This window comes from Ambystoma mexicanum, chromosome 6p, assembly GCF_040938575.1.
Source record: "Ambystoma mexicanum isolate Mex_15411 chromosome 6p, UKY_AmexF1_1, whole genome shotgun sequence".
Taxonomy (NCBI): Eukaryota; Metazoa; Chordata; class Amphibia; order Caudata; family Ambystomatidae; genus Ambystoma; species Ambystoma mexicanum.
Genome location: NC_090935.1, coordinates 106,283,503 through 106,298,235, shown reverse-complemented (window position 1 = coordinate 106,298,235; position 14,733 = coordinate 106,283,503). Strand labels below are relative to the sequence as shown.

Genomic DNA, 14,733 nt, shown 5'->3' with positions numbered 1-14,733 from the left:
GGTACAGATACAGATCCCAGTGCAAGCGGTGGCCTGTAGGCAGTACAGGAGAGAGGCAGGGTGACCACGTAACTGGTCCCAAAAGGACAGAGGGTGGCCAGGTGCACGATGCTGCGAGAGAAAAGCAGATCAGCAGGGGAGTGGAGGGGCAAAGGCAGAAGTGAAGAGGAAGGTCTTGAGGTGTTTCCGGAACCGGAGATGGTTCTCCTCAAGTTTCAGGGTGTCTGGGAGGCAGTTCCAAAGGGAGGCCCCAGCCAAAGACAGAGATCTGCCCCCAGCCCGTTTCTTTGAGAATAGACTGACCCTGAGGAAGTTAGAAGTAGAGGAGCGAAGGGCTCGAGAGGGGAGGTATTTAAGGAGGGATGGTTGAAGGTATTTTGGACCCAGGCCCCAATGTAATCCTTGCATCCATTGGGAGCCAATGAAGGGATTTCAGAGCTGGAGAGATACAATCCCAGGGCTTGAGACCAAGGACAAGTCTCGCAGTCCTGTTTTGGATTTGTTGCAGAGGGCAGAGAGTGGAGGCAGGTAGATTTAGAAAGAGGATGTTACAATAGTCGAGTCTAGAGAGAACCAGAGCTTGGGAGACAGCAAGCTTCTGGGGGAAGGAGAGGAAAGGCAGAGTGCCTCTAAGGAGGTGCAGTAAGAAGTTTGACTTTTTAGAGACGTCAGAGATGTGTGCAGAGAAGGAAAGTGTGGAGTCAAAGATGACCCTGAGGTTCTTAGCCTCGCAGGTAGGGGTAGGAGGAGGGCCAAGGGAGGCCGGCCAGAGATTAAGGGGAATGGTGGAGGTGTACCAATGAGGAGGATCTCAGTCTTGTTGGCATTTAGACAAAGATCGTTGGCGGCACACCAATCTTGAATGACGATTAGGCAATCAGCAATGAGGGAACGAGAGGTGGTGTCTGAGGGGAGGCTGAAAATGAGTTGAGTGTCATCAGCATAACACTGGAAGTTTGAGCAGAAAAGGGAAATGCAGTAGGCGAGAGTTGCCAGGTATTGGTTGAAAAGCCAGGGCGAGAGGTTAGACCCCTGAGGAACACCAAAGGTAGATAGGGAGATAGAAGATTGGAAGGACCCAAGTTGTACCTGGGAGGGTCGATTGGAAAGAAAAGAGGTCAGCCAGGCTAGAGCCTGATAAGTGATGCCCAGGGTGTCGCGGAGACGATTGAGCAGGATGGTATGATTGACCGTGTCAAAAGCAGGGGAGAAATCAAGTAGGATGAGGATGGAGGAAATGTTAGAGTCAAGGTTGGTGACCAGGTTTTCACGGACGTTCAGGAGAGCAGTTTCCGTGCTTCTGGCAGCTCTGAATCCAGATTGGTAGTCATGGAGAGAGCCAACAGAGTCGGAGTGAAGGTTAAGCTGGGAGATGGGAAGCTTTCCAGGAGCTCCCCAAAAAGGGAGCAATGGAAATTGGACGATAGTTAGCAGGACAAGAGGGATCGGCTGAGGGTTTCCTGAGGAGAGGATGCACAAGGGAGTGCTTCAGGGGGGAGGTGAAGGATCCAGAGGCAAAAGAATGTTTACTGAAATTGGCAAGGGCCGGAGTGAGGGTATTGATGTGGTCCCTAATGGTTTTAGAGGAACAGGGATGGACCTGTTTTGATGAGGCTTTCATAGATCGGACTTGTCTAGCAACTTCATCTGGGGAGAAAAGAGGAAAGTAGGAGAAAGAGGGAGGAGGGGCGGCTGAGGGAGTGTCAGCAAACCAGGGATAAGTGGGGAGAGGAGGGGGGGCGGAGGAGAGGGAGGACAAGATGTCCTGGGTTTTGAAATTATAGTGAGAGGCAAGGGTATTGCAAAGATCCTGGGAGGTGAGAGGAGGGGTGGAGACCGCAGCAGGGTTGGCCAGCTCCTTGCAGATTTTAAAGAGTTCGGGCTTGAATGTGGCCTCTCTTCTTGGATCAGATAGCGAGACGATATTGCCTTTGGAGCAGGCAGCAGGCCTGACAGTGGCACCTAGGAAGACTTTGTTACAGATAGGTGTAGGTTAAGCTGTTTTTCATGCAGGGTGCTTTGCCTATTGTGATTCTCTCCGCATTCTATTCTTGAGGTGCTGCACACAGCTTGACAGACAACGATTTCTGTTTTTTGCTGCGCTGAAGAAATCCCGCTAAAGAGCTTGGGCGGGCCTCTATTTCCACGTGTTGTCATTGTGAGCACCCACTTGTGTTATGGATGGGGCACGCGCACTTGCTTGAATAATAATCCAGGCAGCCAGCTGTTTAGTTCACAGTGTCCTCTCGTGCTCTAACGGAGGCACGAATTGTGACACCCCTTTTATTCTGACGTACCAGTGTCGTCCTCCTTAAAGGCACGGTAGCAGTCATGTATAATGTAACCTCCGTGTGTGGGCATGCATGTTTGTGTGTGTTACAGGTACCCAACCATACCTGCCTACATTCCCAAACTCAAAACCCGGAGAATGACATAACATATGCCCTGCCCCCTTCTCCAAGATCCCACCCACCAGCCCCCTGTCCCCAAAAATATAATAAACGGGGCAGGGACTGCATGAAATGTGCAACACGAAATAGAAGACTAAAGTGTAAAGTGAGTGTTTGTGATGGCAGCGAGGGGTGTTTGTCTCCAAGGCCTCTTTTTCTTTGAAGTGAGTCGCGTCTGTGTGTGCATGCGTGTCACTCGCTTCACGTTAGTGCAGGAGATGCTGCTAATAAGGGAACTGTAAGCCCAGCCTTCGGATCTGACGCAGATCCTTAGTTTCTGCCCATATCTCGATCTGATTGGCCACAGGGTGTTTGTAGCCTATCCCGTTGAGGCGTGGGCGGATTTCCTTGGATTTCCAGTTATCCCGGAGACTCCACGCTCTTTCCTGGAGACCCGGAGAAGAGCATAAAAACCCAGAGTCTCTGGGATAAACCCAGAGATGAGGCAGGTATGTGCCCCACCCAGCTGGGACTCGGACAGCGCTGGTTACAGAACCCAACACTCTCTAAGCACTCTTTTGTCTTTTGCTGTAGAATAGATTAATATGCATTTGACTTTACAACACCTGCTCTTTTGTTTCCACTTTTACTGTAAGCCCAGTACAAATCGTATTGGGGGAGGGGGGGAACTAACTCTGTTAAGATGTATGGGGTAGAATTACCAGTAATGGGAGAGTCAATGAGAAAGCAAGATTGTATTTTGGACATTTGCGTCTATAATTAATCTGTGGACTGCTTTCTCCTTCCACCAATGAGGCTACTTCCTATTGAAGAAAGTTCACAAAATGGAGGATGTCCTAAGTGAGAAATACGCTTACAAAGATGCTTAAATAAGTTAGATGAAAAAGAAATATTAGCTTGAAAATTGGCAGAAGATAAGACTTTTACACTAAGAAGAAATATATGTATATATTTTATTTTTTTAAATCATCCCGTCCCCTTGAAACCTTCAATTTCTTGCTCATAAGTTTTGTGAGCTTTTCAGTGTGCCATACTCAAAAGATCCATGCTTCTATTATACATATTTAATTTAATGGAGCTTGGAAGCAATGGTATGCTGTACAATATTAAGAAGTAACTATACAAAAAAATAAAAAAGATGTTTTTTTAGATTTCATCTCATTTATTGTGCTTGCCGTATGCATTTTGTGCTAACAAAACCACATAAGGCGATTTAATTTAAAAACAAACTCTATCATTTTAAATCAATCAGTACAAAAAAAAAAAAAAAACATTTTTGAAGGCCGGTTCTATGTGACCTCATCGAGAATATTTTCTCAAGGACGATTTGATTGATTTATTTTTTATATATATTTCACCGACGATTTGATTGATTTATTTTTTATATATATTTCACCGCAAATATATGCAGGGGGAGACCCCTAGAGCCCCCTTCCCATATCCCCCAGCCACATTCATTATTACCATAACCCAAACCCCTGCATAGATTGGTGGTGGAATTGGTTCTAATAAATTCAGTCATATCGTTTTCGACCAATTCTTCTACGGTGTGATCTGCATCTACCTGGTAGGCCTCCGCACACAGAACATCTAGCCGTTTATCCCTCTTAGTGCAGTGAGATCAAAGGCGATGTCGTGGGCGTGGCCTGATATAGCAGCAGTATATCTGAAGTTCTCCTTTATGCCAGGAACTATTCGTCACACCTCCTTATAGACACCGATTTTGGATGGAGCCGGCAATACGGCTGGGAGTACGATCCTATCTGGAGACGTATGGTTAGAGAGAGCTGGAAAGAATGAAAGAGATGGATAGCGAAGGAAACCAACAGGAAGAGGAATAAGAGGAGAGACCCAATAAGGTGGCTGATAGCACTCTTTTCATCCAAGGCAGCAAAATGCAGTGGCCTCGAGCATTCACTTAATCCATTTTCTTTGGTGCTGTAATTGCTTAGTGGGTTGTCGGTGTCTCGTCAAGGGGTTCTGTTTCCAATATTAGCACCGAGAGAGGGTAAATTAGAATAATATGCATTACGGATCTGTTTATATGGAATCGGCAGTGACAGCGGTCATTCTCTGTGTTTCCGGTTCTCTTCAAAATGCCTTTGTGAGAATATCTGCTCTTGGTCTCTTGAATAGAGGTATCTCCCCTTTTGATTCCAGTTTGTCCAAGTAGGGTTGCGTATTCCGATATACTGAAACTCGTTCTATCCAAGGTGCTCGTTATATTGTGTCTAAGGTATCCATCGATCTTACTAAACATAATTGTATGTGATGATCAACAGGAGGAGGGGGAATGAGTAGCCAGTCGCCTGCTTACTTGGAGCAAAGGTTTGTCTCATTGGGTAAGACCGACATTATCAGCAACCTAATTGCCTCGTGTGACTGACTCAGGTTATATTTATTGTTTGTTTAGTTACTTGCATGTAAGTGTCACTGTCTTAAAAATTCTGCTCGTCACTGTTATGCTTTTTTTCCTCTATGATCACTAGAGTTTATAATGATTTCCTAAATATTCTTCACTGGAATTATCCCCTTTTATCTTTCACCTGGTGTGACCCAATGCCATGTATGAGGGTGGGCTATCCTGAGCATTTTTGGCATTCACTATGCAAAATGATTCTGGTTTTCTTTCTCAGAAAGTGAGCTCTGCTGAATAGGCCTCACCTTCCAATCCTCCAATGCTAAAACAAAGTATAGTATACACATGTGTACTCTTGCTGGAATCTCAGCTAAAACACACCAGCAACTGCAGTGTGCAGAGTAACATATGAATTACCTAAAATGCCTGATGAAATCCAAATAATTCCGCCAGCAATGGGAATCCTGTACCAGTGGGCCCCTATGATTCAAACTATGTGTAAATGCGTATCCATGACCTTCTGGCAGCCCTTTGGTTAAATATCTGGTTTGATATAGTTGCCTATGACGAAATACGATTATAACTGTCAGAACACAGCTAATGTCATTTTATTATCAACTGGTTTCTTGTGATCCTTACAGCTGTCAGAGCCCTTTGTTTATTGCTATCTGAGTCTGGTATTTCCACCCACAACAGCTGCTGGGCCCAGCCCTTGATGCCTGTTTGTTCTCTGCAGGGAAGGCTCCCAGGATGGTGTGATCAAGGAGATCTCTGCAATACAATGGGGAAGTCACACCATTATTTGAGCCTTTTTAATCTGAGGCAGGCAGGAGAGGGGGGGGGGGTATATGGAGTAGTTGAGGAAGGCAACAGTGCACTGAATGAAGGGTCCCACCATCTTGAACATGAATAGGCAACACTTCCTTCCTGTAGCCTCTCCTAACTTCCTGCAGACAAGGCACTCTGGGAGCTGACTTCAGAAGGCATAATGCCTGCAGAATGCTTGGAATGGACCAATCCACTGTGGCAAAATGAAAATATGAAGGGATGAAAACACCCCACACCTCTGACACACCCACACATATTAATTGAATCATCTTGGAAGATCTATTGGGAATATATCTGGATTTTCTGGAACCTAGTTGTGGTAAAATCTGCCCAAAGTCCCCAGAAATTGGGTTGAAGATAAAGATTTCCAGGGAGCAAAACCTCTCCCTACCCAGTTAAGTGGAATATTTGCACGGGCCTTCCACTGCTGATTGGACACAGGTACCCAGGACCATGCCTGCTGAAGTGTCAATTCAGCAAGTGTCCCAGACAACCTTCCTGACTGGGAAGGGGAGAAGATGGATTCACCTTTCCCCAGAGACCTGGTGGAGGGTCTCACTGCACTTCAAAGGAACTTTGTTTTTCTCTATCTGCAATTTCAAACAGTTTCGAGCTGGTCCAACTGTCTTCAAACCCATTTGAATAGCTGCAAAGACATGACAGAGCTGCTTGGACACTGTACGCTTGGAAACACTTCAAACTGCTTTAAGCCAGCCAAATCGTACAGCCCTGCTTGTTCCAAGCTTTTTTGTTGCTGCTTATCTAACCCCACCGCGCTGTCTGATCTTGCGGGGCCAGCTCACCACTGAAGTGATTTGCCACCTGGGCACACGTTGAACCTTGGAACTGCTTGGGTCCCTGAACCTCGATCCGTTGCTGCTTGTTGAATTGCCCCGTATAGCGCTCTGTTGTGTATCTGTATTGTTGTATACCTCTGTGAAGCGCTCGTTGCTTCTCGAAGCCAAGTCCGCGCTCAGTAAATCCAATAATAATAAGAATGAGCAGAACTAGCTCAGCTGACTCTAACCCGATTCAACCCACCAGAACGCGCCTAGAAGACCGACTAACTGCTGTCTAGCTCCTAAAGCAGGATATTAAGGTATCTCCAGTGGTTCTTTCCCCCTGAACTTGTTCAATGGGCCTTTGCAACTTTTAAAGCACCCCTTATACCTTTAAAGGAATGTTTGAACTTGAAATGAAGACTATCTACCAGCAGTCTCTTTTTTTCACTACTCAGAATGCCATTTTTCTTCAAACGTCTGCATTATCTGTGTATTTCGTTACGGGGGTGGGTTGCGTATGTTTCATTTTAGTGTAATTAAAAGTCTTATTTGTTTTTATAGAACCTTTACTGGACATTTTTTGTATTCTGGTAATTACTGTGCTATTGTTCTTTGGAGGCTTCAATGTTGACCCTTACCCTTCTGAAGATGTTGCCTGCCCTCGCCCCATGCTACTTTAAGAGAGTGGGAGGTGAACCATTCATGTTTTACTTGTTTCGCCTTTATGAATGAGATCCCTGCTGGCTTAGCAAGTGTTGGGCTGAGTAGGAGTTTAGAAACCACTGCTCACCCCTATACTCGTGAAGAGCTGTAATTATTTCATCACAGCTGGCCATTAAAATTAGCATTAATTTGTATATAGTTTAATGAAATGCAAAGGCAACCATTGTGTTCCCAGTGATGAGATGTGAACATCTGCGTGCACCTTGCTATTGTCCCCGGGAACAGTAAATAGACTCTCCATGCAGGATGAGTTTGTAAGAGGATTTAAGAAATTGAGGACAGCCCTGCTGTCCGTGAGAATAAACAGAAAACAGAGGCGAGGAAGGATCTTTCAAAAGGAAGTGTCCTTTGAAGCAAGTTTGATTTCAAGGTAGAGGTGGCAAGGTGCTTTTTTTGCTGGAAATTAAATGCTCCAGAGTTTTAGACTTCCCACTCCATAGTAACATTAAGCTGAGACCTGCTAGAGAATGTCTGTGGTGTAGGAAAGTGGAAAACAGAGACTAGAAAATTAACAACTCTAGATTCCTCAAATAATTGCTGGGGGCCGACCTGAAAAGAGTCACCAAAATCATATCATTTTCAGAGGTACCTTAATTATTTATTTATAGTTATATACAGGAGGAACAATGCTCTTTCAATCACAAAAGAAAGTACAATAGATAAGAAATCAGATTTGACGGGAAGCAGAGAGCGTCAAACATAGGGGTGAGTTTGAGGGACATTCTGACCAGGTTTTGGAGGGGAGTAAATAGAACAGTCACCGGGGACAATACATAAGTGGACACACACGTAGATTAAGGACAACCAACATTGGACATTTTTAAGTACAGGTAGGAGATACCGCCAGCTGTGCTTTGGGCGTGACTAACATGGCTGAAGTGCTAGAGTGGAGGCAGAGGAAGTGTGAGGCAGAGGCAGGTAAAAGGCGTGGGAAACATATTAGCTAGCAGGCAGGTGAGAGGTAGGTTAAGAGGGTAACTCAGAGGCGAGGAGGTAGGCTTTTAGGTTGGGTTTCAACTAATCCACGTGGACTTTTTCTTGGATGTCCGGGGGAAGAGAATTCCATGTAAGTGGAGTAAGCAGAGAGAAAGAGCAGAAGTGAGAGGAAGCACAGGGAGGGTGAGGGGCCACGTAGTGGTCGAGGAGGCAGCGCAGAGATTATGAGTAAGCTTGTTGGATAGAGGGGGACAGATACAGCGGTGCCTTACCATGGATAGATTTGTGGACAAGGAGAAGAAATGAAAATATCACCCAGTTTTGCATCATCAGCCATCAGCCTGGTGACGGTCTGAGGACATAGGTGTGAAGTGAGGGGGATCAAAAATAGCCCTGGTAGCAAAGCTAATGATCTTGTTGAGAGGACAGAAAGCATAGTCGGGGAGACCAAAGAGGATGCAGGCACAATAGTCCAGTTTAGAGTAGACAAGAGCGGTTAAGAAATGCTTGGCGGTGTTGAAAGGAAAGAGGTGGCTGATTTTCCTGATATTTAGGAGGTTGAGGCGAGATGCTGTTCCAGTTTTGGGGATAAAAGTAGAGAAGGTGGGAGACGGGTCATAGATGACGCCGAGGTTTCTAGCGTAAGAAGAGTAGGGGAGAGTGTCAGGTGGGAACTGGATAGGCAGAGGAAGAGATGAGAGAGCGCTTTTGGCAGGGAAGAAGATCACATCAGAGAGTGAGAAGCCATCCAATATTGATTGGCAGAGAGACAGTTGGATATTTTGATAGCGAGATCAGAAGAGAGTTCAGGAAAAGAGAAGACGATTTGGGTGTCGTCTATGAAGAGTTGGTACGAGAACCCAAATCAAGAGATTAGTGCCCCAAGAGCAGAGGTGCAGAGTGCAAAGAGGAGCGGACCCAAAACAGAGCCTTGTGGAACACCAACCATTAGAGGAGTGATTTGAGAGGTGTTGTTGCTCCAGGAGACAGAGAATTGGTGAGGTGCAAGGTAGGATTCAATCAGGCAAGGGCTTTATTGCTAATCCCAAGAAGAAAGATTATTTCACAGATCACAGTGATCAACAGTGTCAACAGCATCAGGATATTGGGATCCTGTATGTAAAATGCTAGAAATCAGGATGGGTGATCTGTAGACAGCTGTCTTGTTTTGAAGCTATTTTATTTTGCCTTCAAAACGATTTTGCACAGATAAATCGAACTAAACATTTACAGGACTTTCGATAAGCACGAAAGTATGGACAGATGTTTTTTCTTAAGGGAAATACAGGTGAGTATAGTCCTCTTCAATTATCGAGAGACAATTTCCACAGTTGTGCACGAGTATACAATACAGGTAGGTAGTGACATAGAACTTGTGCAGGACTGTAGTAGGTCCGGGGGTATTCAACAAAATAGTGTACACAACACTATCCATCAACACATATATACAAAGGTTGTGCCACAAAACATCGACACAGAGTTGTTTTGGCCAAACAGGGCTGGGTAAGGGCCCGTGGTGGTGGTGGCCTTCATCAGGATGATCACTGGTATTAGTTCTGTCCGTATAGGTAATCCTCTGCAGTGGTGCAGCGGAGACGCTGTGCTTGGAGTCCTGTTATGGGTACTGGACTCTGGGAACCATGTCTGCAGTGAGCATGGGAAGACTCCTATGGTTCGGGTATCCTTGGCCAATAAATACAGCCTTAGGCCTCTAGGAGCGAATGCAAAAAATGGCGTCTGCACTCCTTGTGGCTCTGGATTCCAAGGCTGTATTTTTTGGCCAAGGATACCCGAACCATACAAGTCTTCCCATGCTCACTGCAGACATGGTTCCCAGAGTCCAGCACCCATAAAGAGCCTTACAGCTCGAAACACGTGTCAGACTGCCTTGTACTCAATTAAACTGTGCATAACCTGCCTTGACTTTGTTGTTTAGTGCGCTGTGTGAAGGCAACGAACCCCTTCTTGCACACAGTAATTTATCTGTGGGGAACTTGGCCGGCAACCGACACCTTGCTTTTACCTGCAGCCCAACAACCCATTTATTTTTCACGGTTCTAGCGCTGGATCTCACCAGTCTCTTTCTGCCAAACCCCATTTTTTTTACTTATGTGTGTTTGTGCCCTGTGCCTGGGAGTACTGTAGGAATATTGGCAGCCCACTAGGATCAATTGGCAGGCGTGGCTGTAGAGGGTATTAGATGCAACTTGCTACAGACGTTGGATGGGATTTCAAAACCATTAGCTGCTTCCTTCTGTTTTGCCAACCAGTGCAAAGTCTTTTTGACCTTTTACTTTTTTGAGTGTTTAGCTGGAAATCTCCCTTAGACAGAAGACAACCTACTTACAAGCGGAAACGCCAATAAAGCATGAGTGAAAAAGAATACATTCGTAGGAGCAGAGTTTACACGGTTTGGGAAAATCCCCTGTATGATGCAGTGTTTCCTGTGTGTTTGATTCCACCGTTTTGAACTATAATTAATTCCCGCTTGTAACTAGCATTCTTGACTACTGTAGTGGGTACAATGGTCTAGCCTCTTCCTTCAGTGTTAGATTGGCAAGTTCCCTGACTCAAAGGTAAGACTAGTGCCCTTCTCATGGTAAGCTCTTGCTGTAGAGACGCCTCGGCCTGCATTCTCACCAGTCAGTGTCGGTTCCTCCTATTGGTGCTTAGGAAGCTCGCTTTATACAGGCTTATTCTGTGAAGGTCCTACTCTTAGAAAGGTTTGGGGACTGGGTGCCTCTTTACTGCAGTTGTTGCCTAAAGCATTGTCTAAAGGATAGCTCAGGGGCAATGTGCTCTCCTTGGGGGCAAGACAACATCAAGCTATACAGGTTCGATCTCTGGGTCCACGCTTAGAAACCTCTGGGTATTAAGTGCGTTATAAATATCCTATCATATCATATCCAGCCACATTATACGTTGTCATTGGAAAGAAGATAGACCTTCTGTCTATTGAAGGGTTGGCGCTACATAGGACCCCTTTAGCTTGACTGAGGAGCTGCAGCACATGCCTTTTTATTTGAACCATTAGGTTCTACAGCTCGATAACTCTTTGCACTCCAAGGAGATCTTCGGTTTGTGTACAAAGGTTTAAACCAGGTTTGTCCATCTCCGGGCCTCAAGGGCTGGAATCCTGAGTTTGTTTTCTAGGATATCCCTCATTAATATACATGAGGAACAATTTGCATACATTTAGAATCACTGTATGCAAATGTGTCTCATGAATATAAAAGAGGGGTATCCTGAAAACCCGGCATGAATCCGGCCCTCGAGGCCTGGAGTTGGACAACCCTGAAACCCTTTGGCTTAGGGGTTTTGAGTATCACACGAAATCCTGCAAAGTTCCTCGGACTATGTAAGTAAGATCCTGACCGATCCAACTGCCCCTCTCCTAGGATCTGTCTGCTTCTGCCTTCAAACACCCGAGGAGGGCATTTTGAGAGGTCAGATGAAGTGTGTTGTACCTCTACCTGTGCTCCCGCCTTAGTCCTCCCCGTGCAGTTTCTTACTGAGTCTTCCACAGCAAATAGTTTTGATCCCTGCACATGTGTACATCTGAAGAGTGAATGCTGCTTTCTGAACATGGGACTCATCTAGCCCCATGCAAGAGGAGTTGTAGGAAAACAAGTGATGGAAATGTATCAAGCGCACAACCAGATGGGGGACGTCTCCCTTGCTACTCGTGTGGACTCCCTTGCTACACCTAAACATTCTTTTTTAGATGTAAGCTCTTGGGTGGTGGTCAGTGCCATGCACTCTTTGTTTCTGGAGTGGCTCTTGTTCAGACATCAACAAGGGTACCAAAAGTGTAACACTTTGAGCAGTGCCCCTAAACAAGAAAGAATAGGAATAACACAATAATTTGTCTTTCTGGAATTCTATACAATAATTGCTAAACTCATTAAAGGTTTATTTCAGGCACGCTTCAGGGGGTGAGTCACTGATTTAGTCTGTTCTTAAACACCTCAACTCAGCTTTTTATCCTTCTGAGGTCGATAAATGAGTACCATCATAGATTGGGTGATATTGTATGTATATTTGTTCTATATAACGCGCTTAAGCGTAAGTGCTGTATAATAACACATCATTATCATTTAACCATGGACCACTGCTTGCATTCACAGTAATCTGGAAATATGGGCCTATACACACTGATATTAACGATACATATGGTGATCCATTCTTGTAGGAAATGTATATCACATTATAGTGATATTGTAACCATATTATTTGTAGTGTACTTAGGAACAATGCTATGTGATGCCACTTCCTCTTTTTGCCAAGGGCTGAAAGGTTGTGTTCCGTCGCTTCCAGTAATGTCACTTCGGGGTGGGAGCAAATTACATCACTTCATGTGATGTCATCGGAGGTCACGGGTTGTGTGATGTCACTTCCGCTACCCCTGGCATTTTAGTGAAATTACGTCCCGGCAACTAGAGAACAAGAGTCAGTTGGCAAGTATTAGACCTTTCGAAACACAGGCTATTACCTTAGATCTGGTCTTGCAAATGGTTTGCATTGCCTAGGACTTGGAGCTCCATAGTTGGCTATCCTGTGTGTTTCCTATATAGTATTGTGTAATGTGCTGCATGAAATAGGAAAATAAAGACTTGAAAAATAGAACAATGATGTAATTTGGCTTGCTTTTGGTTTGTGTTGGCAGGCAAAACTAGGGAACAGCTCCGTGAGCCCCAATGTAGGGCACCTGATCCTGAAATACCTGTGTCCGGCGATTCGGAATATCCTGGGTGACGGGCTGAAGGCGTACGTGCTGGACATGATCATCGGGCAGAGGCGCAACACACCGTGGAGTGTGGTGGAGGCCTCCACGCAGCTAGGTACGGGTCCATTTCCTGTGCTCTTGCATTAGTGTCCGTACCTGTTGTGGTGGTGGTGGGAGGGTCATCAGCTGCACGTTGAAGAACACATCCCGGCCTCTTACCAGCTGCGAGTGAAAGCGTGAGATTGGAGTGGAAGGCTGCACTTGGGGTGTTAGCGAGTCCCGATGAATGTGTTGAATGTAATCAATGAAAGTGACTCGCACATTGACTGACCGCCTAAATCACTCACTGTCTAATGTGGTAATCCAGTGGGTTAATGAAGTGATCCACAGATCTATGCACCCCACAGTTGACAGTTGACTCTTGATCTTCTGATGTCCCTAAAATGAATAACATCCAGTTTTGCAGACTGACCACTCGTATTTAACCCTTTAACTGCTCACCCACCCCAACCTCCGGGGATCCAGACTGCCTCAGCCAAAAGAGAAAGATTTGGGCAATGTCCCTTGGACCCTGTTGCCACATATCCCACCGGTGTAGGATGTATATGAACACCTTGATAAAGACTGGACAGTTTTCTGAGAGATAAATCGGCACCCTAATGCAGTCAAATGGTTGAATGAGGAGAGCAGAGATGCAGGGCTGCTATTATTTAGCTGCTGCCAATCTGAATACTGGAGCAAGTAGCACACTCCCTCCATGGCGCATTCCTGCCCTGTCTGATGGGCATTCCTTTTGCAGAAGAGACATAGGTGGACATGTAGGAATGAGAAATGTAAGCGATCCACCCGCTTCAGGGAACCCTGTCTTCGGTTTAACCACCCGCTTGAAGCTATCAACATCAGCCCCGCCCCCGCGCTTCTACAGTTCAGGAAAGAACTCGAGGCCTGGCTCTTCAAGGAATGGCTCCTCCCTTTACTGCTGTGTCCACACACCCTGCACTCCCCACCTTACCTGAGGCTCTCCATTGCACCCCCCCCCCGGTGGCTTGTAGACCCCTTTGCTGCCAATTGCCCGCCCCATCGCCTTCCCCTGTTAGCTCCCTTTTTCTCTGCTTCCCTCAGTGTGTTCTCCCCCTTATGACTGTAAAGCGCTCCATTGCTCCCCAAAGCTAGGTCTGCGCTCAATAACTACCCAATAATAAGTACTGATGGTCACACACAATATGAAAAGCAATTCTGTGCCGCTTCGGGGCTTCTGCCTGGTGTGGCGGTGATAAGAAGCTGAGCCGATGCAGCTGATCCTCTGTGTGAGAAAGGATTAGCACACACATGTTCCTGTGGCAGGTTTGTGTAATCCATGTCAAATATCTGTCATGAGATAAGCTAGGATTTCCTTTCATACAGCTAAGATCAACACCTGGATCTTGAGTTCTAAGCACCAAATCCAGAGGGTTGCGGTAATTCTCCTCGCCACCATCGAGAAGTGGCAGCAGCAGTTACAGAGAACATTAATGAAAGAGGAGATTGACTTCAAATAGAGGCGCACTGCCCTTGGCAAAACGCCTGTATCTCGATGTCGTGACCTCATGGTTGTTGGGAGGTTTGCTCTTACTTGAGTTCAACACCTAGTTTTCGGGTTCATGCTTTGATTGGAGAGCTGCAGTCTTCTGTGGAAATAGGATCGTGCATTGAAAGTCTCATTTTACCACATTGGCATGAGGCCCCTGTGACTTGTGCCTGACCAGAACTGCCTGACTCAACATTTTCCCTGAACAGCCCTCGTCTGATGCTGCGTCAGAGACACAAGGACCATTTGTGTCAGATGACGGACCCAAAGCCTCTCAAGGCCAGTGGTCACCGCATACCCGTTTTACCACAGTGAGTCTCCTCATATGACAGGCTCTGAAGGCACCACAATTGTGGTCTGCTCCATCTACGCGTTGCACCCGGAGGGAGAAGTACAGAAGA

At 45.9% G+C, this 14,733-nt stretch overlaps 1 protein-coding gene across 4 annotated transcripts in view; it reads left to right on the top strand.

Annotated features, from left to right (window-relative positions):
• The window catches only part of RUSC2 (RUN and SH3 domain containing 2), a 377,627-nt gene that overhangs the window by 312,164 nt on the left and 50,730 nt on the right, over positions 1–14,733 (top strand). For all 4 annotated transcript variants that reach the window (XM_069626791.1, XM_069626793.1, XM_069626790.1 and 1 more), the window contains one exon: positions 12,706–12,880. In XM_069626791.1, the coding sequence (XP_069482892.1) occupies positions 12,706–12,880 (175 nt within the window). The remainder of the gene's footprint in view (positions 1–12,705; positions 12,881–14,733) is intronic.